The 24649-nt window shown below is 38.6% G+C and overlaps 1 protein-coding gene across 6 annotated transcripts in view; it reads left to right on the top strand.

Moving 5' to 3' along the window:
- Positions 1 to 24649, top strand: part of NEBL (nebulette) — a 342489-nt gene that overhangs the window by 157621 nt on the left and 160219 nt on the right. For 3 of the 6 annotated variants that reach the window (XM_058532530.1, XM_058532527.1, XM_058532531.1), the window contains exons 1-2: positions 23169 to 23271; positions 24438 to 24515. Coding sequence is in view for 2 of the 6 variants with exons in the window: in XM_058532534.1 (XP_058388517.1) it covers positions 20437 to 20544 (108 nt within the window). In the remaining 4 variants the exon portion in view is untranslated. Of the gene's footprint in view, positions 1 to 20436; positions 20545 to 23168; positions 24516 to 24649 lie in introns of those variants that run through there. The other 3 variants (XM_058532534.1, XM_058532532.1, XM_058532528.1) reach the window with 2 other exon arrangements.

Below are 24649 nucleotides of genomic sequence, written 5' to 3'. Positions count from 1 at the left end.
ATACTATGTATATTATACATATATTTTTAATAGATTATGTATATAATCTGTAATTATATATATGGATTGTTCTGTATAACTAATATACGATGGCATATATTATATGGTTGTTATTTTACTCATCTGGAAAAAGCACATATACACAGCTACCTGTATATCAGAACTTTGCAGGAGGACAATGAATTACGACGTCTGATTGCCTCTGATGGGGATGCCTCATTCAGCACCTTGAATGCTTTGATGAGTCCATTCTCCCTTGTAGAGCAGAGTCCATTCTCCATGCTTGTAGTGCCACTGGTCTGGAATATACCAATACCTTTAACCTGAGGGGATGTGTATTGACACCTTTAATTTATTGCACAAATAATTTTATAGTGGTAATAATGGAAATAAAAATCTAAAATCACCTGGAGGCCCATTTTCTATGAATCAAATGCATCAGCACTTTCATTTTCCTTCCATTCCTTTTATATACAAATGCATACTTTTTGAAAACATAATTTTAGTCATAGCTTATGTATATCTTTTTATTCAGCCCTCCACCCTGAATATTGTATGTTCAGCATAGATGAGTGTTTGTAATTGTGGAATGTGGTGTTGTTTTTTTTTTTTTGGGTCAAATAGAACAGAAGAATTTTTCCACTACTATAGATATTTCTGACTAACCAAAGCGACGAGCAGAATTCAGGGAGAAATTTCGCTGAAGTTGGTCTGGCATTTAATTAGCACTTTAGATTGAGATTTCATGGTAGTAAAGTTGATCCATGTTCTGGTATTTTATGTGGGGATAATCTTATTAGAATGTCACAGAGCCTGATTAATAAAAATATTTTTGAACACAATTTTCCGTGGGTGAAGGCGTCTTCCTTCCTTGATCACCTCGCCCATGGGGATGGAGTTACCAGGATCCCGGGGAGATTGTGGGCATTATAGAAACATGAGGCATTTTCTTTGGAGCATAAAACCAGTGCCAACTTCTGCATGGGTAAGGCAAGACTGCAGTGGACAAGTACTCAGGAATGTGTGGGAGGAGATTTTCCAGGGCTCCCTGTAAACCCCAGAACGAAAAGAGTGACCCTGGCTTATAGAATGCTGCCAATTCTTCTCTTTTCTAGCTTAAAAAAAGTTGAATTCAAAGTTTTATAGAGTAAAACCTTCTCATTGTCAAAACCTGATGAAGCAAAGATGTTCTTCTTGTGTCAGGTGGAAAATTTTTAGCAGTTTGCTTCCCCTCTAGAAGTAATAGTTTTAGTTCAAAATTTAATTTTGCCCTATATGAAAAACATAAATAACATTCCATTCCACTAGATTATTTAGTTTTGTCTCTTGGACCCTGTCAAATAAACTGACAACTACATTGTGCGGATAGCTTGGAAACAAATAATTTTCTTATTAAGTCTAAATAATATCCTGATAGTTTGATTTCAAATGATGGTGGAAATCAATGTAGCTTACACAAGTTTGATATTAGATTTTTATTATGTGTACTTTGTGTACATGTTTTTAATATAATTACTTTTTTAGAAATTTGTAGAGTTCGTTTTTTAAACTAAACTTGCGGTTGGATTTTTCAGCGTTTGCCTGGAAAGCTTCAATATTAGTGCTTTTTCTCCTGTTTATAAGTTTTGATTAAAAATGAATTATTGGGCAAGCTGTTCAATATTTTTACCTTTTGATAAACTACGTTGATTTACAAAATAGATAGTTTAGGGTAAATTACTTTCTTTAAGAAAGTAATTGCAGTAAAAGAATTTTAAATACCAGCTCCCTGGGGCATTTAAAATAGGACTTGATTAACTAAGGTATAACTTTAAGGCAACCGTAAGAAACCAGTATTTCTTAGCATCTGATATGTTCAGGCATTTCTTCCTTGCTGTGCGTATCATGAGTAGCGTTTTTCTGGAGCCTCTCATAGCAGAGGTAAGTGCATATGTCTCATTAGTCTGTCGCTGGGCTGTCCAGTTGGCCTGGTCCATTTATTAATGAGGCCACAGTCTGGGTTTCATCCTTGGACAAGCCAATTACTGTAATTTCCCTCTGCCCTGTATGCAGTAGACTGCTCTAGTTATCACTGGATGCCTGTGAATGCTTGGAAACAGATATTTTGGGCACAACTCTGCAATTTGAGAACAACTGGTATGTTTATTGCTACAGAGAACTGGAATGATTAAGGAAAGAGAGGTTTTTTCTAAGTTCACTGTTATGGTTAGCCAAAGGTTAATCAGAAAAGTCCCTTTACTTCACTGATGATTTTTGAAAATAATTCTAAAATATATCGAAATTAAGCCACAGTTGAAGTTTGTTGCACACTTTTGCATTAGAATAAAAGGATATTCATTTCTATTAGGTGCTTATAATTATCATAAGCTGTCTCAGGATAATTGTTCTCACCATCTTTCATGGTTAAATCTGTAGATAATTGTATAGTATGAATCATAAATGTTTAGCATTCTATGAGATCTATAGAGATCATCTAATTTAATTTTCTCACAAGTGAAGAAGTATGATTCTCAGGGAACCTGCTAAGGTCACATAGCTTGTTAGGCTCAGCTCCCAGTTTAGAATCCAAGTTCCTTCATCAGCTTGACCCACTACCCTGAACCCTGTTCCCTGGGAGTGAGGTCTCTACCCACCCCAGGATATTAGCTTCCAGCTTTAGCATTTTTTATATTCTTGATTGAAATTAGATTATAGGTAAAACATTCTAGTGAATGTTCTGAGGTTTACTGTGATCCATTTTAGTTTATTGTTGATCTGCTCAAATCTGTGTAAAACTTGGCATTCTTACTTAAGACACGATTGTCCTGATATAAGAATTTACCTATTATTTCTTTATATGGGCATTTCTAAATAAGTCCATGATTGAAAAATAAAGTATCAAAATGCCTAGAAAAAACAAAAGATAGGAAAGATTTTTGGGGGGAGGGGATAGTAAGAACTTCTGAATACCTACTATATGCTGAATGATTCAAAAGGGTACAAGAGGGATGCTTGCCAGTTTCTGTTTTTAGGTTTTTAGGAATTTTACATAATGGAGAAAACACCTTTCAACAGAAATATAGAAACATTGGGTATATACAGCTAAGTCACAGTTTTCTTGCTTTCAATCATTTTGTAGAATTATTTCCTCTTCTGAAAATTGTCTTAAATAACCTTTTAGTTATATTATTGTTTACTCTGCTTGATTGTGGTTATTACCAGCAGCTCAAAGAGTGACATCCCAGAAAATTCTGGAAAACAGAATTCTTGCTCAAGTTTAACTGTTCTTTACTTATCTGCAGTCACTTGGGGAAGGGGACTCCCATCTGAGGAGTTGTTAGAAAATATTTAAACAACGTTTTATGATTTTTTATTTCTTTAACTACATGACGGATTCCCAAACCACATGCAAATGATTTTCAAGTCTCCACAGTTCAGGATTATCCGAACCACTTTTCTGTTAATGGGTGTAATTGAGCTGTGATCACAAACAGCTGTGTTAAGTCTGAGCCCGAGAGATGAAAGGTGTGATACTGAGGGGAAAGTAATCTGGAAGGCTCTAAAACCCATTTAGATATTTTGTCTGCTAACAAAATATATATGAGCCTATCAATTAGGGCTTTTTTTGTTGCACGTGCCAGAAAACTCAGCCCCACCTGGCATTAGGATTATTAGCTCAGGTACCTGCAGAGTGCAGGAGTGAAACTGGCTTTGGGGAGGGGCTGCCTATAGGTGCTTGGAGGATGTCATCAGGGCCCAGTTCCTCCCCATCTCTCAATTCTGTGTCTTCTGTGACAACTCGTTTTCAGGCTGGCTACATCATGTGGCTGCAAAATGGCTACCACACCTTCAGCCTACATCCTTGTAGGTGCCAGTCCAGTGAAAGAGAGTCCCCCACTAATGATATCACTGTTTCTCTCTGGCCTGATTGGATATTGTGTCCGAGGCTGAACGAATCCCTGAGAGACAGGAATGCAGTACTCTGGCCAGTTCCAAGTCACATTATCCACCTTTGGATAGAGTTGGGGAGAGCTGAGTTTGCAAAAGGAAGTAAGGGTGTTGTACCAAAAGAAGGAGTGATGGATGCTGGATGGTCAAAGAATAACAAATGCTGACCACAATATAGATAATATTTTGTGTTTTCCACCTTATAAAGTAAACATCTTGTAATTTTGCGTTTATTGTGAAATGCAATAGAATCCTTTATTTCATAATACTAGGAAGGGAGTGAGACAAACTATTTTCCTGTGTTTGTGAAGCCAACATTAAAATGACTTTTTGGGTTTTTTTTTGACCTGTGTTGGTCTTTGAAGCTGTGTCAGGCAGAATATCCCTCCAGTAGGCCTGCTCCTTGAACCAGTATGTCTGCTTTTAAACTTCGTGTGTTGTCTATCAAGCCCGTCTCCTCCTGACACGTGAAGTTTGAGTTTGTACCCCCATAGTAAGACAGTGAATGAAATTGCCTGTGTGCTCAAGTCGAGGGGATCCACAGAATTTTAGTGAGGGAGCTGGGAATAAACGTATGATGACTGAGGCTCAAATGGAATATTTGGAGCACAGTTCTGATCAGACTTGGGAGAATATTAAATTTTTGCCTACTAGAGGGGAGAAATAATAAATTTAATATGCTCAGTTTATAAGACGGTTCAATAAGTATTTATACATATGGAGGAAATAACTCCAACTATTGCTCACAAAAGCAGCAAGGGTCCTGGGTTACAGTGATCACCCTGCCAAGCCTCTATCCTATGCCATTTCTAGAGTTCTGGGTGGTGTTGGCAGTGTGTAGATCCTTGTCATCAACCTGGCCTTGAAGTATGAGAGGCTCTCTCTGTTTTAGTGGCCCCTGATGACGGTATGCCGGTTTACCAGTAAGGGCACTGGTTAATGATGGTCACCTCCACTCCATCGAGTGTTCTGGAGATGAGGGAAGGCAAGGCTTTGGGGTGCATGAGTACAGGATGGAGATGGGGCAAGGATGTGACCAGAGAGGAACACAAGGGTCCCATCGCCAATGCTAAGGCAACCCAAGGGCATTGTGGACACATTGACGAGTTTTAAATTGAACAGTGAAGTTTCCAGGTTTGCAGTTTTGAAAGCTCACTTTGGATGCAGACTGCAGAGGCAGGACGACAGGCAGAGGCATTGGTAGAAGGGCCTGCAGTCATCCGAGTGAGTGATGGCCATGGCTTGAATATGGTAGTGGCGGCGCGGGGTGGCGGGGGATGGAGAGAAGTGGACAGGATGTGAGATATTGAGGAAAGAAAATCATTAGCATTTGTGGCTGGGAGTTGGGTAGGATAAGGTGGAGGAAAAAGAGAGGAAACTGGAGACCTGGAAATTGTTAATTTTACCTAGAAATGTCGTGAGTAGGGTAGACTCACAGACTAAGTCACTTTATACTAATAAGCTATATAGTCTTCATTTAGAAAAGTGAAAGGATTTGGTGTTCTGATTAGAGTCTTTAATCCTGGATGAGCCTTTCCTAGGACTGGGATTAAAAGATCTGAAGCCAGGGGAGTGTTCAGGAAGCTGGGATACTTACGCTTGGGTGAATTTAAATCTCATTTTGGGTCTGTCCTTTAACTCAGGGGTTGCCTCCATGATTACGTGTATTTTTCATATTTATTGCCTTCATTTCTTCTGTAGTATTTCCAGAAGCATTGGGAGCCCAGAACATTTAAACTAAGAGAACAGATTTTTGAAAGGATTTATGTTTCATACCATGATTTAAGAATAATGTTTTTATGTGATGTATTACCTCAAAATATTTCATTCTTTTTTGGCAAACACTATATTCCCTATTTGTTCCTGAGCAAATACTAGAGATGAGCATTTGGCTTGAGTTACAGATAAAACCAGGGATGTATTTATGATTCCTGGCGCTGCACTCCTGAATTAAGTAATGGTACTTCAATAACTTGACTTCATGTATTAGGGCAAATGGTGTTGGCAGAGAACTTTCAAAGGTACTATTCTGATGCTTTTGTTCCATTTCCCTTTGAAGTTCCGATGCTAGTTGGAGCAGACAAATTTCACAATGATTTCACCCCCAGTGAGGGGCCTTTCAGTTGCTTCAATCTCAGAAGAATTGGAGCCACGATTGGGTTTGGTGGAATTTGCTTTGTCTGGCTCAGGCTCCTCCTCCTATGGGGTCGGGGGCTGTGGTTCCTATGGTGGCGGCTCTCTCCTCTCCTGCAATCACAGCCTCGCGGCTCTTTGTGTGAGCTGTTATCAATTTCAGTGCTATGGTTTGTTACCTCTATTTGTCCTATAACTAGAAATTTGATAAGGTTATGTGCCTGTCAGATGATTTAGATGTCAGGTGTAGATGCAGCAAAGCGATTTTGACAAGTCAAACATTGGTGCAGAGAAGGGGGGACAAGGATGACCTGCCGAGAGAAGAAATAAAATCTCTTACAGCCTCACTTTCCTTCTCTTTTAACTTTAGGTCAGGACTTTAACCTCTTTAATTTGTCCCTTCTTAAGTGAGTGTGACATGGTGACTTCCGGCTTCTATCTAAAGGGCAATGAAATGGAGGCCTACCTTTGGAGGGTAGATGCTGGCATTTAGGGAGATTTGACTTTTGAGTGTTCTGATAAAAACATCTGGGTCTGGAAACTTTATCTTTTTGACTGAAGCTGAGGGGAAGGTCTTAGAAGACGAGGTTTGTTAATGCCAGTGTCTGTTATATGTGTGTGTTATAGAGAGCCCAGTATTTTTAGTAGGCTGTGCTCCTTTCTCTTAGGTGGGGGTAAGGGCCCAGTGCTTTGCAGCTCCTGTTTCTTGTGCTGGGTTCTGCAGTCCCAGCAGTGATTCCATGAGTCTTGCTCATTGGCTTGATGTATTGTCTATTGGATCAGGAGGTGGTCGAGACTCTGATGAATAGCTTTAAGTTTCTTAGACCTGTTCTTTTTTTTTTTTTTTTGCTTGAGGAATATTAGTCCTGAGCTAACCATCTGTGCCAGTCTTCCTCTCTTTTGTATGTGGGCCACCGCCTCAGCATGGCTGACAAGTGGTGTAGGTCCATGCCTGGGATCTGAACCCGCGAACCCGGGCCACCAAAGCAGAGCATGCTGAACTTAACCACTACGCCATGGGGCCAGCCCCATTTTTTTTCTTAATTGATTAAATAACGTGTACTTCTGAGCTTTCCCAGTATTTAAATCTCTTTGTAGCCCCCACTGAATATATAGCTTTGCTTTGACATCTACCATAGCAAAAAATTACCTGTTTTGCTAGTGGTAGGTTGGGCAATAGTGATCCCAGTAAAGGTTAACATGACCAAGAGATGCTGCTGGAATTGTAGGCATACTTCTGGTATTTTGCCACCTGGTTTTGTGAAGTTCTGAAATGAACTTCAAATGTAACGTAGGTATTCAAATGTAGGTATTCAAATGTAACTCATCTTGACAGGGGTTTTGTTGTACTCTGCAAGCACAATTCAAAGAAATAATGAATTTATATTCATGGTAGTTTTGTTTGAGTTTATTTAAAGAAACGAAACACACACAATCTCTATAATAGCTCTTGCTACTGAAGTATTGATGGTGCTGACAAAGAGAAAACTCAGACCAGATGGTTTCCAAACAGTGCAACCACCTGGCTCTTGGGCATTGCCAGCTTATTCCTGGTTCTCAAATAGCTGTACTCTCATGGACTGTGAAATGTATAAATGAGACGGTCATGGACTCAGGCAGAACAGCATTCCAAAATTAGGATTATTAAGAGACATTAAAACACTTATCCATGTCACCTCAAACTGGCCCCTCTCGTCACCTTCCATCACTGGTAGAGTCCCATTTGTTTTTTCTTCTTTCTCTTTGTAACTATAAATCCCAGTTCTTCTTTACTTCCACATTGCAAAGAAAAAAATCACTATTGCTTCTTGAGATGTTTATTCTGGAGGGAGAAGAAAGACGCTTTGTCCTTTTGGGAAACAGACTTACCTGGACCCTGTTAGTATCTTCAGACCAAAAGGTGGACTTTTAGGTGAGCAAGGGAAGAATTTAATTTCACCTGTAGCACTATGAAATTACTCTGAATCATGAAACTTGAAACTTCATAGAAATACAACCAAGATAATATATTAATCAATGTGTAGACTTATGCAGTAGTTTTAAAAATTATAACGTTAAAGTTAAACTTTGGGATTTTAAAAAATTTTGTGTCTAATTTTTCATGTTGGAAATCAGAGTTAATTTAAAAATAAAAATATTGAATAATCTACAAAGTTTTCTAAGTTGGTGCTTTAAGACGGCAATCATTTTAAAGTTTCATTTTGAAGTAGTCACCTCAGTTATTTACTTGCTCATTTGATGAACTCCTACGGAGCATCTAATTGGTAGTGTTCGTAACCATGAAAGATCCAATACTGGCTAATGTATGTGACATGTAAGACAATTTAAAAATTATTTAAGATCTTGTTTACACTATTGTTTACAATCTAGTCTTTTTAGAGAAGTAATGGTATATGTTCATTGAAATTACATTTCGATCTAAATGAGGGTCTTTGAAGTTTACAAAATGTTTGAATTACCATCTTGTGGCATGATAGGGTAGAAAGAGCAGAGGCTTTTGGGACAGCAGATCTGGATTTGAATTGTGACTCTACTGCTCACCAGATGGTGATGTTAAGCTTGTGTCTTAACCATGAAGCCATGGTTTCCTGTATTAGTTGGGATTCTTGGCTACAAGTGATAGAAAACCCAGCCCTCATTAACTTGATCAAAATGGTTTATTTTGGGAATATTAGGGTACAAAAATCCAAGGGCAGGAAGTGCCTGTTTGGGCTTCAGGAACAGTGCGAATCAGGACTCAAATGCCATCAAGTCCAGGATTCTTTTTGGTCGATTAGCTGGATTCTGGTGGTGGCAAACATGACTGTCAATAGTTCCAAAATTTTATATCTTAGAGTTTTAGTTGCCAGAGGGAGAGACTCATTCTACACTTGGGGCCCAATCCCCAAATCCCCCAAACATCTTGAGTTGGACGAACCTAGGCCGGATGACTGACTACTCTTGGGCCAATCTGCCATGGTTAAGAAAGTGGGTTGTGTAGGAAAATGGCGCCCCTTAAGAAAACCTTAATAGAGGGAGTGAGGCATGGGACCATTACTAGAAGGAAGGACATTTTGAGTGAACCAGGCCATAGGTTTCCACTAGATTTCTCATATGTAAAAAATGGTAAAATAGATATCTCTTTTACAGAGTGGTTTTGAAGAGTGAGCAAGATAGTCTGTCAAATGCCTAGTATAGCGTCTGGGATACCTCGTAGCTCTTTAATAAATCAGAGCTGCTATTGCATAGCAGGAGGCAACAAGCCAGCATTTCTCAAAACCGGAACCTGTAATCCACGTGAAGCTCTCACTGTTAACTGAAGCCTAACAAGCCATCATTCTTCACTTCATTCTTCAGCACTTCTAATATATTTATTTCTAATAGTTTCTTCCCTGTGGAAGACCTGAATTAGTACTAAGTTTCTAGTTGTACCATAGATATGTTAATAACCTGTAAAAATTTCTAGGAGATTTATGTTTTAAATAAAATTCTGTACTAAGGATTTAATTTTTTACATTTTTTTGATTAAAATGCCTTGCTGAGATCCATGGGTTTTTCTAGGTGGTGAAAGCTGTCTATCATGGAAGCTGTTCCCAGTGTCATTTGTGTGCACATTAAGTATAATACATTTAGATTTCTTCTTCTTTTGCATTATATATTTTTTTATTGGTTTTTGCTGTGTTATAGTTTTTATTTTCCTTTTTTTGGAAGAATGTTTTCTTATAGAAAACAGTCGGTGTTGGCTGATGGATAATGCCACTGTAGTGTCAGTATCCGTGTCGGAGGGCTGTTAGGGCCAATTTTAATGACATTATCGGTTTGTTAGGGAGCAGTCATATGTAAGAAAAGGGAGGAATCATCTGTCACTTTCATCAGCTGTGATTCTGAGATTAAAGACAGGTTATTTTCACTTTCATGACTGTTTTGTGTTAGTTCAGCTCTGTTTACATTTGCTTGATTCTTGATTTTATCCTTATTTCTTTTCTTCACCGTAGTTTGAATGTAATTTTCTTTTCTGAATTACTAATTTCCTAATTAGTTTTTTCCTCACTGGAAATTATCCACTTTCTAATACTTTGTAATTCAGAATATGTACCCAGGAATGTTCCCTGTTGTAACTTATTATCCTCTCCTTAATGTAACCTTGCCTGGTATCTTCTGGTTCAAAATAATTTCAATAATATTCTACTCTGGGTGTGAATTAGGCTATTTGTATTTAAAAATCATAATCATGTAATGGGATGAGGCTGGCTTTCTCTAAAGGATTAATAGTTAAGAGAACACGTGTCCAGAAATCAAAATTCATAAGTTGTCTGAATTATTAAATGTTATTTAAGAAGTAACATGGCAACATGAATCAGCAATAATCAGAATCTATGAGTCCTCTTCAGGACTACATCAGGTATTAGAATATTAATTGTTTTTTGCTTCTTTAGTACCTGAATAGTTAATTGGATGATACTTTAGTTTCCTGAAAAAAGTTAATCATAATTATCAAATACTTAATTTACTCCCCAGAGTAATTTATGACTCATAGGCAGAATTTGGTGGATTTGTTACGTTTTTCTATTGTGAAATTCTTGGTGAACATATGCATTATGTGTATATATTTTAGGCCCCAATTTTCTTCATTAATGTAGATATGATTTTTTGGTTTGAATCCCACCAATACTACAGTTTTGGCAATGGCATTCTCTCCACTGGTGTGATCCTTACTAATAGAAAATTTAAACAATCGTTTCCTTGAAAAGAAATACCTAAAAACACATTTTGGAGGAAAAGAGTGGGTTGTGTTAAACTTTTCTTTGGGTGAGAATTTTTGTCCCTTTTATGGCACCACAGCTTCCATTACAGATAATGAATTAGCTAGAATTTTAAGTTATGCAGGTCTTCTGGCATCTTCTAGTAAGAAATATTCAATTGCTTCCATCTTCCTCTCTGCTTATTTACAGGACATTGTTTATATCCTATGTGTGCAGTTTGATATTTTTCATTTTGGCATTTTTTTCATTGTCAGATACATTGAGAGATAATGTCTGGGGAGATGCCACAGAGAGACTTCTGCCTCCTGTTATCTCTGTCACCTCCTTAAACTCCCTTCCTTCGTTGATAAAAATGGGCCTTAAAATGTGTACCTGTTAAGATTTATCTGAAGATAATATAAGTAAAGCATATTTTAATTTTTAGTGTATTTATATATTTTGTATTCTATTTTGATCCCCCAAAAACGGAGGGAGCTCCCAAATGCAGGTGGCTCAGTGCCTGGCCCATGTGGTGAGATGCATTCTCTAGATGTTTAGTTACTATGAGTGAGTAAACACAGGCTTCTGGGAATTGAGTGCTGAGTGCTCCTTACACATCACCTGCTGGCCATCCATCATGGCTCTGCTTGCATGATGTGTAAAGCGCTCAGTGCAGTGCCTGGGACGTAGTAGAGAGTTCATCAATGTCAGCCATTGTTATTATCATCTCATTTAACTCTCACAAAAGTGCTATCAGTATCACACTGCAATGATGCTTATTTTGTACACAGGGAAACTGAGGCTTAGAGAGATTAAATCACTTGCCTTAGGTCACACAGCTATTAAGAGGTGGAGCCAGTGCCCAAGATGAGTTTGTCAAAATCCTGAGCCTGAGCTGTTAACCTTAAGCTACTCTTTAGTGTCTTAGGGATGATTTTTAATTAGTTTATTGAGAAATTAATTAAGATGAGCTTTATTATGTATTCAGAGTATTTGTTTAGAATAAAATTTAGAGTTCAATGTTTTTTCAGTAAAGGAACTCTAAATCTGATGAAGTTGGACTGTGAATATACATAGAATACTAACAAATCTGTGAATATCAGTAAATACCTCTGCGAACGCAGTGGGAGGCTAAGGCTTAGAAACCTATGAAAATTCTTTTTAATGCCTTTTAATTATGTTTAAAAAGGTAATTAAAATTTAATTTTATTTAATTAACCATAAATTTATGAATTAAAAGATTAATTTGTAAAAAAGCAAATTTGCTTTTGAGCTCATTTGACTTAACATTTGTTAAAATTAACTTCACCTGAAAAAAAAGCCCTTAATCAGATTTTCCTTTGTAGTTGTTTAATTCCCGTCTAGCGTCATGAGATTAGCCAATTTTCTGCATTTTTGATGTTAAAAATACAAAACTGGATAGTAATCAATCATGAAATAGTTATTAAGCTTTTAATATGTGCTTAACACCAAGCAAGATGCGATGAGATAGAAAGAGGCATATGGCCCAAATTCTCCAGTACTTTAAAATCTACTGAACTGTACAAGATGGTACATAATTGAGTGCTAAATTTTGCAGATCAAACTAAGAATTTTGCATGTAGTTTAAAAATGATGGGGCCCTCACAATCTCCCCTTGAAGAAATGTAATGTATCCATCATGTCATGACAGATGATAAAATTGATCATTGATTTCATTGTATCAGATGGAGACTTGTAAATGTGTGAAATAAGGAGCAGAATAACATGAATCAGTCATAAATATGCCTGTAGATTTTAGGCTTCCGTTAAACATATACTGACAAAGTAAGCTGCTCTAAGGCTACATAATATTCTCCTTTTGCTTACCCTTCTGCCCCTGGATTCTTCTTAGCCATCTGGTCTATTGTGATCAGCCAAGGATCCCCTTGTCCTGCTACTATTCATCATTAATCCATGTTTGGAGTCCCTTTTGCAACAACCTTTCACCCTCTCTCGATTTCTATTTTTCTTGCCTTTTTGCTTTAATTCAGTGTTTGCCAATATATTTAAACAGCTTCATTAAAATGAAGAAACTTAGAGTGAGTGATTTAACTGTCTGCCTATGGATGTCCACTGTCTCGCTCACTTGCCATTTGTGGAAAACCCAAGTCTTGGCTTTAGCTGACTGAAAATATCAACCAAATTCCTGGTTATCATATTCTTTTTCTATTCTCCTACTTATGATTTTGATTTAGCCTTTGGGTACTTCAGCTTCCCCATCTGGGGTTTGAAAACTCTGTCCTTGCTTTCTTTGAAAATGTTTCATTATAAAATAGTTGATCAATACGTAAGAATATATGTAGTGTAAACATAAGTTTTACAGCATGATAATAAAAGGATCGCATGTGAATCTACCTTTCAACTTAAGAACTTGAACATCACCAGAAACAATGAAGCTCCCCTTCCATGAGCAGATCCCCCTCTGTGAGCAGATCCCTTTCCTTGAGCAGATCTCCTTCTGTGAACAGATCTCCTTCTGTGAACAGATCCTCTTCTGTGAAAAGATTCCCTTCTGTGAGCAGATTCCCTTCCGTGAGCAGATCCCCTTCCGTGAGCAGATCCCCTTCTGTGAGTAGATCCCCTTTTGTGAGCAGATCCTTTCTGTGAGCAGATTCCCTTCCATGAACAGATCCCCTTCCTTGTGCAGATCCCCTTCCATGAACAGATGGCCTTTCACGAGCAGATCCCCTTCCTTGAGCAGATCACCTTCCATGAGCAGATCCCCTTCCATGAGCAGATCTCCTTCCATGAGCAGATCCCCTTCCGTGAGCAGATCCTTTCTGTGAGCAGATTCCCTTCCATGAACAGATCCCCTTCCATGCGCAGATCCCCTTCCATGAACAGATGGCCTTTCATGAGCAGATCCCCTTCCATGAGCTGATCTCCTCACAACTCTCCTGGATGTCGTGCTTATCCAGTCCCTTTCCCTCCATTTATCCACCACGTATGTGTATATTCCTTCCTTTTTTTCCCTTCAACAAAATGTTTCTGAGATTTGTCCATATGGATCCACGTAGCTGTAGTTAATTTATTTTCACTCCTGGATAATATTACAGTGTATGAATATACAATAATTTATTCATTCTCCTGTGGAGGGTTATTTAGGTTGTTTCCAAATTTTTTTGATAATACTACAATATTATTGTGAACATGTTGGTCTGTGTCCTCAGATGCTCATGGGCAAGGGTTTTTGGAGTAGAGCATACCTGGGGAGTGGAGCTGCTGGGCTGCAGGATGTGCCCGTCTTTGATTTCCCTATTAACTCTTTCTTAATCTCCTTTTACTTTGTCACTCAACAGTTTACCAGTCTCTGGTTCCACTTAGATTCTTTCATCAGAAATGGCTTTCTGCCTAAGAATGGCTTTTCTCCGTAGTGGTTTTCATTTTCTTCATTGATTTACATTGTTATAATGATATTAATAATTATGGTGCAGCATTTGGAAGAGAGAACTTATATCTCAGAATTAGCAAATAATTGAATTTGCAGCTCTGCTCACCATTTTGCTTTTTAAAAAGTCTTTCTTTTCAGTCACGGTGAGCCTTTTTCTTAGGCTGGGCCAGAACCTCCCTGGTTTCCAGGCTCTTCCTCCATATGAACTTGTGAGGGCTACTTGCTAATGACTCCAACTCAAAATATCACTGAGCATGCACACTTGGGCAGAAATGATCATATGTAAACAACAAAGCTCATTTTTGATATTTAGTGAGGGCGAGGAAACTAATATTTGCTAATGACCTACTAAGGACACGTCTTTGCTTGATGTTTTCACGTGTTATTTATGTTAACCATCTAAACATTGTGTAGCATATTGCTTTTCTTTTTTCTTTCCTTTTTCCATTTTATACCTGAGGATCAGAAGTGTTAGAGAAATTGAAAAATTAAGATCGGAGAACAGAATTAGGGTTTAAATTTATGTCTTTTGATTCTCGATTTTGGGTTCTAATGTATGGTACAGGAAGATAAATATGTCCGTGTGTGTGTGTATGTGTCTGTACACATGCATATACATACATACGTAGCATGTCAGTATTATGTAGTATACAGTATTTGAAATACATTTTTAAAGTTACTTCTGAAGAAAAATATGGCAAGTCAAATTGCCTTTTGTGTATATTTCCTACATCTGACTTTAGAAATGCGTTTTCAGAGTGCCTTTATTCAGTCTTGAAGGAATAAGCCTATGGGAAACGAAGACTGCGTTACTTTCCAGGTATAGCACGTTCTCTTTCTGAACTCCTGTTGTTGTCTTAATTCCTTCCCTTCCCATTCTAATAAGGGTATGCAGCTCACCCAGCTGGGCCTCCTGGAGATGCCGGGGTCTGAGGCTGGGCCCAAGAACTCTCTCTGTCTTCTGTGGTCCCAGGACGGTTCTCTAATAGTGAACGACTGGGGAAGGAGGACCAGATTGCCTCCTCACTAACTGGCCTCCTGCTTCTGTCTTGCTCACGTCCGGTGGGTTAGTCGGTGGCCGGAAAGAGCCTGATAAACCGGCAGTGCATCATGTCACTGCTCTGCTTACAGCCCTCACTTCCTTCAGGTCTTACTGAAATGTCACCTTCTCTTTGGGGCCTTCGCTGACCAGCCTATCTAAAAGGGCAGCACTCCTGACCCTTCTCCTCTCGCTTTCTTGCTTTATTTTTCTCTTATCACTTACCGCTAACATACCATTTATTTGACTTGCATAGATCTTGTGTCTTTTCGTCTCTCCTGCTGTAATGTAAGCTCTGTGAGGGCAGTGGTCATTGACTGCTCTCTCTGCTGCATTGTTCCCACACCTGGAACAGTACTTGGCTCATAGTTTGTGTTCAATAAATATTTGTTGAATGAACAAAGGATTGAATAGGTCAACATTTGAGGAGGAGATTCCAGAGAAGGACATTCCTAGAACACTGCCATGGTCATTCGTGGAATCATCGTGAAATACTTTTTTTGTGTGTGTGAGGAAGATCGGCCCTGAGCTAACATCTGCCAATCCTCCTCTTTTTGCTGAGGAAGACTGGCCCTGGGCTAACATCCATGCCCATCTTCCTCCACTTTATATGGGACGCCACCACAGGATGGCTTGACAAGTGGTGTGTCAGTGTGTGCCCGGGATCCGAACCAGTGAACTCCGGGCGGCGGCAGCGGAGCGCGGGCACTTAACCGCTTGCACCACAGGGCTGGCCCCCAGTGAAATACTTTTTAACAGGAGAGTAGATTAGAGCCCAGAGATGATGATAATTTTATATCCAGTGCTGAAGCATCAGGGAAGAAAAGGCATTTTTACTGGGGAACAAGCTGAAGTTTCTAAAAGCAGCTTATATGAGGTTCAGTGAATATTTGTTGAGTTAAAAGTTATTATATAAGAGCACTGTGATGAACTGAATGATTGTGTCCTCCCAAAATTTGTATGTTGAAACATAATCCCCATTGTGCTGGTCTTTGGGAGTGAGGCCATTGGGAGGTGATTAGGTCATGAGGGTGGAGCCCTCATGAATGGGGTTAGTAAAAAAGACCCCAGTTGAGGTCCCTTATAAAAGAGACTCCAGAGAGAGCCCTCACTCCTTCCACCGTGTGAGGACACATTGAGAAGACGGCCATCTATGAACCAGACAGCGGGCTTTCACCAGACACTGAGTCTGCCCACGCCTTGATCTTGGACTTTCAGTCTCCAGAACTATGAGAAAGAAATTTCTGTTGTTTATGTGCTACCCAGTCTATGGCATTTTTGTTAAAGCAGCCCGAACAGACTAAGACAGGCACTATGGCCAGCAATTTCCTTCCAAATCTGATCTACACCTGTGTTTCTTAGCTTAATCTCCTGTCTCTTCCCCATTCCTCACACTCTCTCCCCTCCATCAGATGCTCCAGCCAAAGGGATCCATTTTCTAGTTCTTGAATACGAGGTTCCCTTCGTACCTGTGGAACTGGGCCACACCCCCATCTCTGTTTCCAGTCCTCTTCCTTGCTCCCTCCCTTCTTCCCTTTCTTAGTCATTTATTAATCAACACCCCTGGACCAGGTGCTGTGCTAGGTCCTGGGATTACAAAGAGGAACATGACTTTGCCCTTGTCCCTGAGTCCCACGTGTTCTAGAGTGGGGGACTGTGACCCCGTCATACCTGCACTTCAGGGTGACAACTGCTCTGATGTGGAGCTGTGCCGCTGTGGGCCCCTGGGACTGGGAGGAGGCCAGTCCAGCTCACAGAGCACCACTGCTGGTGCTGAGCTTTGACGAAGAACTAGATTGTGCTTCTCCCGGGCTGAGGGTAGGGAGCAAGAGGGAACGTTCTGTCAGTGACAGGGAACCCGAGAAGTCTCACAAGAGTACTCCTCACACAGTTCTTATGGATTTGCATGGCCTGCTGTGTGACTCTTGGCAAAGACAGATTGTGGCCCAGCACCTGCACAGCTGGGGTGCAGAATTCATCTCCACCTGTGTGGCCACCAGATGACTTATCCAAGGTGCTTTGCAGGGAGTCTGATCGTTGGCACAAATCCAACGAGAAATTAGTTTCTATTCTAGAGTGACTTCAGTAAAATTTTGTTGATTTAAACTAATAGCTGATCTGTACTATGATGTATTTTTGCTTTGTTAACCGTGATCTTTCTGATTATTATAGAACTGTTCTTTTTGATGTCTCATGACAAGCGTTAGATACTCCTTTCAAGTCAAGTGAAACCCATATGATGATGACAATGCTGGGCATTTACGCAGCAGTTGATATACTTTCTAAAGTCCTTTCTTGTGTTTGATCTCGTTGAGTCTCTACAGGCTTGTTTGTTAAGCAGGTGCCAGAATCTCTACTTAGAGATGAGGAAACTTTGGCTCGGAGAAGTTATGAGACCCTGTGAGGTGGCTGGCAAGTGACGGGGATGGGATGAGAATTCTAGGCTCTCGTGTGCTAAAGCACTGCTTTTTCCATAATACAATCTGCTATTTTTGTAAACTATTAAATCTTGTGTCACAAATAAGAAGAACCGGAGCATAAAAGTAAAAGAGGAGAAATCCACATGTTACTATTTACTGGGAACCTTATTGTACATGTGTATACATTTTAGGCGTGATGGGGGTGGATTGTGTTAATCAGAGTTCTTCTGGTTATAAAAGGGAGAGATTTGTTAGCTCACTTAACTGACAAGTCTGGTGGTTCTGGCTTTAGGAACAGTCAGATGCAGGTTCTCAAATGATGCTGTCAGAACTCTCTCCTGATCTCTTGCTTTGCTTGCCTCTGTGTTGGCTTCATCATTATTGGGTGGTGGCCTGATGATGGTCAGCAACTTCAGTTTTATGGCCTATGAAACTAGCCAGACCACGGAGAAAGAGTACCTCTTTCCTAAAAGAAAGGGGCTTCTTCTTGTCAAAGCCCCAGATCTAGGGCTCGTGGACACACTGGATTATGTGTCCCCACCCCCAGATCAATTCCTGGGTCCAAGGGTGCAGTGTTCTGGTCATGTTGTGAGGGCAAGGGGGACGTGTGAGATTGGAGAGAGGAATCTTCTTACTTCCCTCTGTCCTCTGATCTCTTTTTATGTCCACTGCTCAGAAGCAGACTGTGCATGAGTGGCAAGTCATCACATATAACATTTAAAATGAGACCTAAGTAGAGAGATAGGATGTAAGTAAGTGGGAGTTTAGAAAAGAGAGGGACTAGTGGCTCACTGGCTCCCGTTATGCAGTAAAGATATGCTGGATGGGTTGGTGCTGAGAGTATATGAAGCTTGGTTGTGGATCACACCATTAAAAAGGATTAAACATCTTCTAAAACTCTGCAAACCGTTTATGGAGATGATTGTATACTCTTCAAAACCAGTCACTTAACTAGGCAAGCCCAAATCAGATGAGGCGCCTTGTGAATGTGGAAAGGACCGTTGAATGGTAATCAGCTCAAAACCTATGATTCTGGAATTTAATGGTTTTTCTTTTCACTTCTTTCTTTGAAAATTGCCATTAAAAAAAAACCCAAACTAATCGCAGAAAGAATATGTGATTGTGCCTTCTCTGAAACTGGTGTTAGTGATGTTAGAACTTGGCTGATCGATTTTTCTTCTTACTTCTTCATGCCTGCTACAGTTATACTTTGTCATCTTGCTTACATTTATTATTTTTTTCCTCTGCACCCTAGTGCTTATTTCAAGCAAAGCTAAATGGCTTTCCTGCTTAGTTAGGCATAAAACACTGAGAATGTTCTGGTGTGTGTATCTTCACACATGCTGGGAGATTGAGGGTTGGAAGATTAATCTCATTCAGCATTTTCTGTGGAAGAAAAATAATGCAGTTTATTTCACCTTTTGTTTATGGAAATGGTTAAAATAACGGTTTTCGTACTTTTATAAATTTAAGTGAAAATATGGAGATAAAATGAGATATTCTTAAGCTAAAAGCGATCAGAGTGTCTAAATCTTTCTATGTGTTGTCATCTGAGATTTTATTTTTTCTTTCAAGCTCTTCTGGTAAAAGGAAGTCTTCTAGTAGCCTCAAGGACAATAATGCTTGAGAAAATTGAGTATTTAAATACAGACCCGAGTCAACAAAAACAGTCATTTCATGATCAACTAAGTGAACTTTTCAAATTTGTACAGAAAGTTACACTTCTAGAATCATATTTTTATTAGCTACCCATATGTTAGTTATTAATTTGTATTAATTTGAAGCTGATAATTATGAATGTAAAATGGGGATTACATGGCTTCTCAGAAATATGTTTTCATATTTCTTGATATTTGGGCTTTTCAAGAAATAAGAACAGTCAAAGTGATGTAACCGTCTCAGTCATTAACAAGCAGAATATTCCGCTGGCCTGACAGTTATTGTCCTTATGCTAATAACAGGAGATGGGGCTCTAGTGAGATTACACATTAGCTCTTCCAGTCCCCTGAGGAAATTGTAAAATTCAGCTCATTGGGTTGTGATTAGAAAAGAAGTGTATTTAAATACCAAAGAAATCGTAGGTACCTCAGCACACAGTATGCCAAGGGCATGTGCTTGAATCCTTTTAATCTCTAGGTGTGGCCCATTTTATAACTATTTCTCTAAGCATCCAGAGACTGGACATTTGGCCGTACAGCACTGTGTAATCATATCCATATGCTTTGCCTTATGAAATAGAATGAAATCTTCATAAGGACAGGGCTAGCTGTTGATGACTTTGTGAGTCGCCCGCCTCCATAGTGTGGTCCAGGCTCAAGAAGATGCTCTGTCACTGACAAGATGGACGCGGGGGCGGAAGATTTAGCTTTCTTTTCCGACGCTGTGTAACTATTAATGATGATGATAATCGTAACTATTGTGGAGCGCTTGCTTGGCTCCTTGGCCAGGTATGTGTAATAAGACATTTGATCCTATTCTTATAACCTACTAAATAGGCTTATTTCAATATTATTGTTGTTATCACTACTTTATGGTTGAGAACACCGGGCACGGAATGGTTAAGTAACTTGCCTGAGGTCGCACAGTGACTGGAGTTGCCGGGATACAGACCGGGCGGCCTGACTATGCCCGGGCTGCCTCTCCCTCTGCCGCCTGCTGGTGGAGGTGTGTCTGGAGGCATTGCTTTCAATTTTAGCAGCTTCTTTGGCTCTTTGAGTGGGATTTGCGATTCCTCTGTTTACTTTTCTTCTTCTTTCTTTCTTTCGTTTCCCCCCCTTCTGTTAGGTCAAGTATAAAAGAGATTTTGAAGAAAGCAAAGGGAGGGGCTTCAGCTTTGTTACGGACACTCCTGAACTACAGAGGCTGAAGAGGACTCAGGAACAAATCAGTAACGTAGGTGACCTTTTGTTCAGTGATGTGATAGCCCCAACTCGTGTTTCTGGATGAGAGAGTGAGACTGGGTGACTTGGAAGTGTTCTTGTTGCTGTGGTGTGCAAGCGATACTCAGTGTACTGATAAAATATGCCAAGTTCATCTGTTAAGTTCTTTCCCTTTGATTTCATCACAGTTATCTAGAGCCTCACACTTGAATAGCAATATTTCTGAACACACATTTATTTAATTAAATTGATTTTCAAAATACGCTTACTAAATAAATCAATTTAATTAAATGCATTAAATGTGTATTCAGAAATATACCCATTGCCGTGAAAAGGAGTCATTATAATTTAGCATCTTATTCCATTTTGAATGGTTCTCAGCTTTTGAATTTTTCCAAAATAGGACTTATATAGTTAAATTTTAAAACCTGACAGTTGATTTTGCTGTGGATAAGGACGTAAAATATACATATAAGGTTAAGTATCTTGAGAAATCTCATATTTGCTAATTATGTGTATATAAGATTTCATACTTTAAATTAGATATTTGTTAAAATGATGTATTATGTCTAATTTTTGAAATAAACATCTACATATGAAGTTGGTTTGCTTTGGAAAGCTGCGTCTTATTCAGTAATATGTTTCTCTTGAAAAAGAAAATTGAGACTAGCAGAAGTTCACAACATATTAGGGACTGAAAAGTTCTAAACATATTAGGGACCAAAAAGTGTTAATTCAGTACTTATTAAAGGTGGATGAACAGATCTTCATTTTTGTAATTCATGCCTGTAATTATTCTTTCAAACTATTGTATGAAGTGTGTCAAAATGTGTTTTTTTCAGAAAAAAATTAATTTAGCGTTAGATATCCAGGAGGAAGTATGAATGAAAATCAACAACTGTATACATGATATAAAAGTATAAGCAAATATACAAGATTCATACCATTTTTCATTGAGAAGTATATTTTTTGTGTCCCTTGTACAGTCACTAAAATTTGTATTTCTAGATGTTATAAGTGATTAACCTTAATTTCCAGGAAATGTTTAATTAGCAGATGGTTTTAAACTCACTGTTATTTGGCCATCATTGTTATGCATATATATATAATGACAATTTGCAGATAAATTATAGTATATAATCGAGAAAAAATTTTATGTGTCAAAAGTTCGAAACCAGAATTATTTGACATTTAAACAATTATTTAGAGTGAGAGGAGGCAGAGTAAACACTTGTTTTGGCATATTCCCTGAGGTTTATCCATTATCGGCTCTTTAAAAGGACGTTTTATGTTAGTAAGGACTTCTTTTTCTTTGAAGAGAAAGAGTTGAATTTTAAGGATTTATGGCTTTGTCCCTTAGTTTTTCTACAAGAACCCACCAATCATGATACTGAAGATTATGCCCCTCATCTTTCTTCGTCTTCATTCTTTCCTTCAGTCAAAAACCTATTTTTGCTTTTAAAAATGCAAGTTAGAGATATATTCCACCTGCAGCTACATTTAGTAACATTTCTTTCTTTCGATTATTTTTGGAGAACTTTTTTTTTTTAATAAAAATAATGCTGCACAAAACAAAGTTATATCATAAATCTTCAACTATCTCAGGAATTTATTTCAAGAAGAACTAAACATTTCTATTTAAGACATCCACATGACAGCTAACATAAGGATTGCAGTTTATTCAAAGGTAAGCCTGTTAATTTATACTCAAATTAAGTCAATATTCATATTTAATAAGAAAAGAACTGATCATTTCACCAACTTTTATCATTAGCAGGAATATACATTTTATTCAATACCAGAGGCTGTTTGCAGATCCGTTCCTAATTATGCAAAAACTCTTTATAGCACAGGTACGTATAAATCTATATTTATCATGTACATAGCAGTATATACAAGATACTATTTAGATAAAGCCTATAATTTAGACAATGCTGATTTTTGAAAGTATATAATTTAGATAACATCTTTAAAAAATTTGTTTTGCAATTGTCTTGATGTTAGCAACCATAACAGTCTTACAAGTAGTTCTTTTAGCTGTGATGAGGCGTATTAATGTTTGGATAGCAGTAAAAAAAATATAGATTTCATAATGTTACTGTTAGGGATTTACTTGTGAAGAGAGGAAGTTATTAAATATTCTGAGGTCTAGTGAATCTATTATTTATTTATAAGGCTGCAACTTTATAAACTTTTTCCATGACCTCACAGAGTTTTCCATATTACTCAAGGATATTTTTTCTATAAGAAACTTGGGTTAATCTGAAAGGTGGTACTTTGGCTAGTCCGGTTTTCCACATTACTTTCAGATAAACCCACTGAAATACATCGGCCAAATCCAGACAGATATTTTTGACAATGGGCTGGATTGTGTCTGTTTTTTTTTTTTTTTTTTTTTTGTGAGGCGATCAGCCCTGAGCTAACATCCGCCAATCCTCCTCTTTTTTTCGCTGAGGAAGACGGCCCTGGGCTAACGTCGGTGCCTATCTTCCTCCACTTTATATGGGACGCCGCCACAGCATGGCTTACCAAGCAGTGCGTCGGTGCGCGCCCGGGATCCGAACCAGCGAACCCCGGGCCGCCGCAGCGGAGCGCGCGCACTTAACCGCTTGCGCCACCGGGCCGGCCCCCTGGATTGTGTCTGTTTTGAGAGGAAGAAGATGAAGAAGTGTCCAGATTGGAGAGACACCAGAATCTTTCGCTGGAGATGCTGAAATGGAGCGGATTCATTCTGAAAATTGTAAGGGATATGAGATTTGACCTCAAGTTTAATGCAGGTTGATGTAGGTGGATTAACTAAGTCAGGGTCTTTGCAATCTTTATTTTTCCATTTGCTTCATTTTCTTATTTGTTTTTGCTTTATTTTGTCTTTGAATATTGTGTGGACCTTTCTAGCTTCTTTTAATCTCTTTTGGACTAAAGAAAGTAAAAAGACATAAAACAGTGGATTTAATGACAACTCCTAGGTGTTTTGGGTCATATGTTACGGATGAATGGGCATTTTTGATTGCTTGTGTCTGTGTCAGTGTTATGAAATTTTTTCAGCTATTCTCATGTTCATATGTCCAGAATTTGAAATCATTTGGAAATACTCAGTTTGCATATGGTACTGAGATGTGGGATAGAACACACTGTAAATCTGAAATTGTATGTAGTGAAAAGGGCGGGAGTGAGTTTGGCCTTGACTTCTTTCTTTTGAGGTCTATAATGATAATATATTGAACCTGGGAGATTTATTAAATGCTGCAATTTAAAATTATTCTGCTATATTACTCACTTAATATAGCTGCAGAAAGAATAAGAAAAGAGGCAGGATTTCAGAATTTACTGAATGGTTGGAAAGAAACAACTGGTTTCTAAAATAAAGAAAATGTTTTTCCATGAAATTCAAGATGTCTAATTGCCTCCCCCCGCCAAATTCTAGGGCATAAAATCAGAAATGGCAGAAATGTCCTAGTACATTTCCTTTGCTAGTACATTTTCTTTACTCAGTGATATTTTACAGTGTACAAACGTGAGTTGAAGAATATTGTGTCTTTGAAAATTTTCAAAATGCTTTTTTCTGTTGTCCTTATAGCTCTATCTTGTATGGGTAATTGTAAAGGCTGTTTCTAATTCAGGTGGTTGCCACCTTCAAGTTTTATAAGTAGTGCATTCAAGGTACCTGCAGCAGGATAGCAGAGCAGAAGCACCACCAGACATCTAAGGGACTCAGCCCAGCGTTGAGAAGATTGTTGGTGTGTTTCATTCTGTCTGTTTACACGCTAATATAAGCTGCACTTTCGATTGGCTGAGACAGTCTATGGATAAATTGTGAAATAAAATAGTAAAGTTCAACCCTGAGAAACATTTCCAATCTTTGTGCTGTAGATAAAATCTAGATGTTTATTTTCTAATTTGTTTCAGGTGGTGGAGAAATATTATATGAAAGAGAAGGGAAAAACCCTCCAGATGACAGAATCTTGTATTTTACAGACTGAAGTAGTAAGTGTACCATTATGGGATTTGTCAAGATTGTGCCTGTTCTTGACTCACAGAGGAAATAATTGGTGTGTGTGTGTGTGTGTGTGTGTACATGTATACATGTGCACCTGTGTGTTGGCTTCAATAGGAATCTT

The sequence above is a fragment of the Diceros bicornis genome, chromosome 36 (genome assembly GCF_020826845.1).
Source record: "Diceros bicornis minor isolate mBicDic1 chromosome 36, mDicBic1.mat.cur, whole genome shotgun sequence".
NCBI classification, from domain to species: Eukaryota; Metazoa; Chordata; class Mammalia; order Perissodactyla; family Rhinocerotidae; genus Diceros; species Diceros bicornis.
Note: the sequence above shows the minus strand (reverse complement) of the source record. Positions and strands in the feature narration are given on the sequence as shown.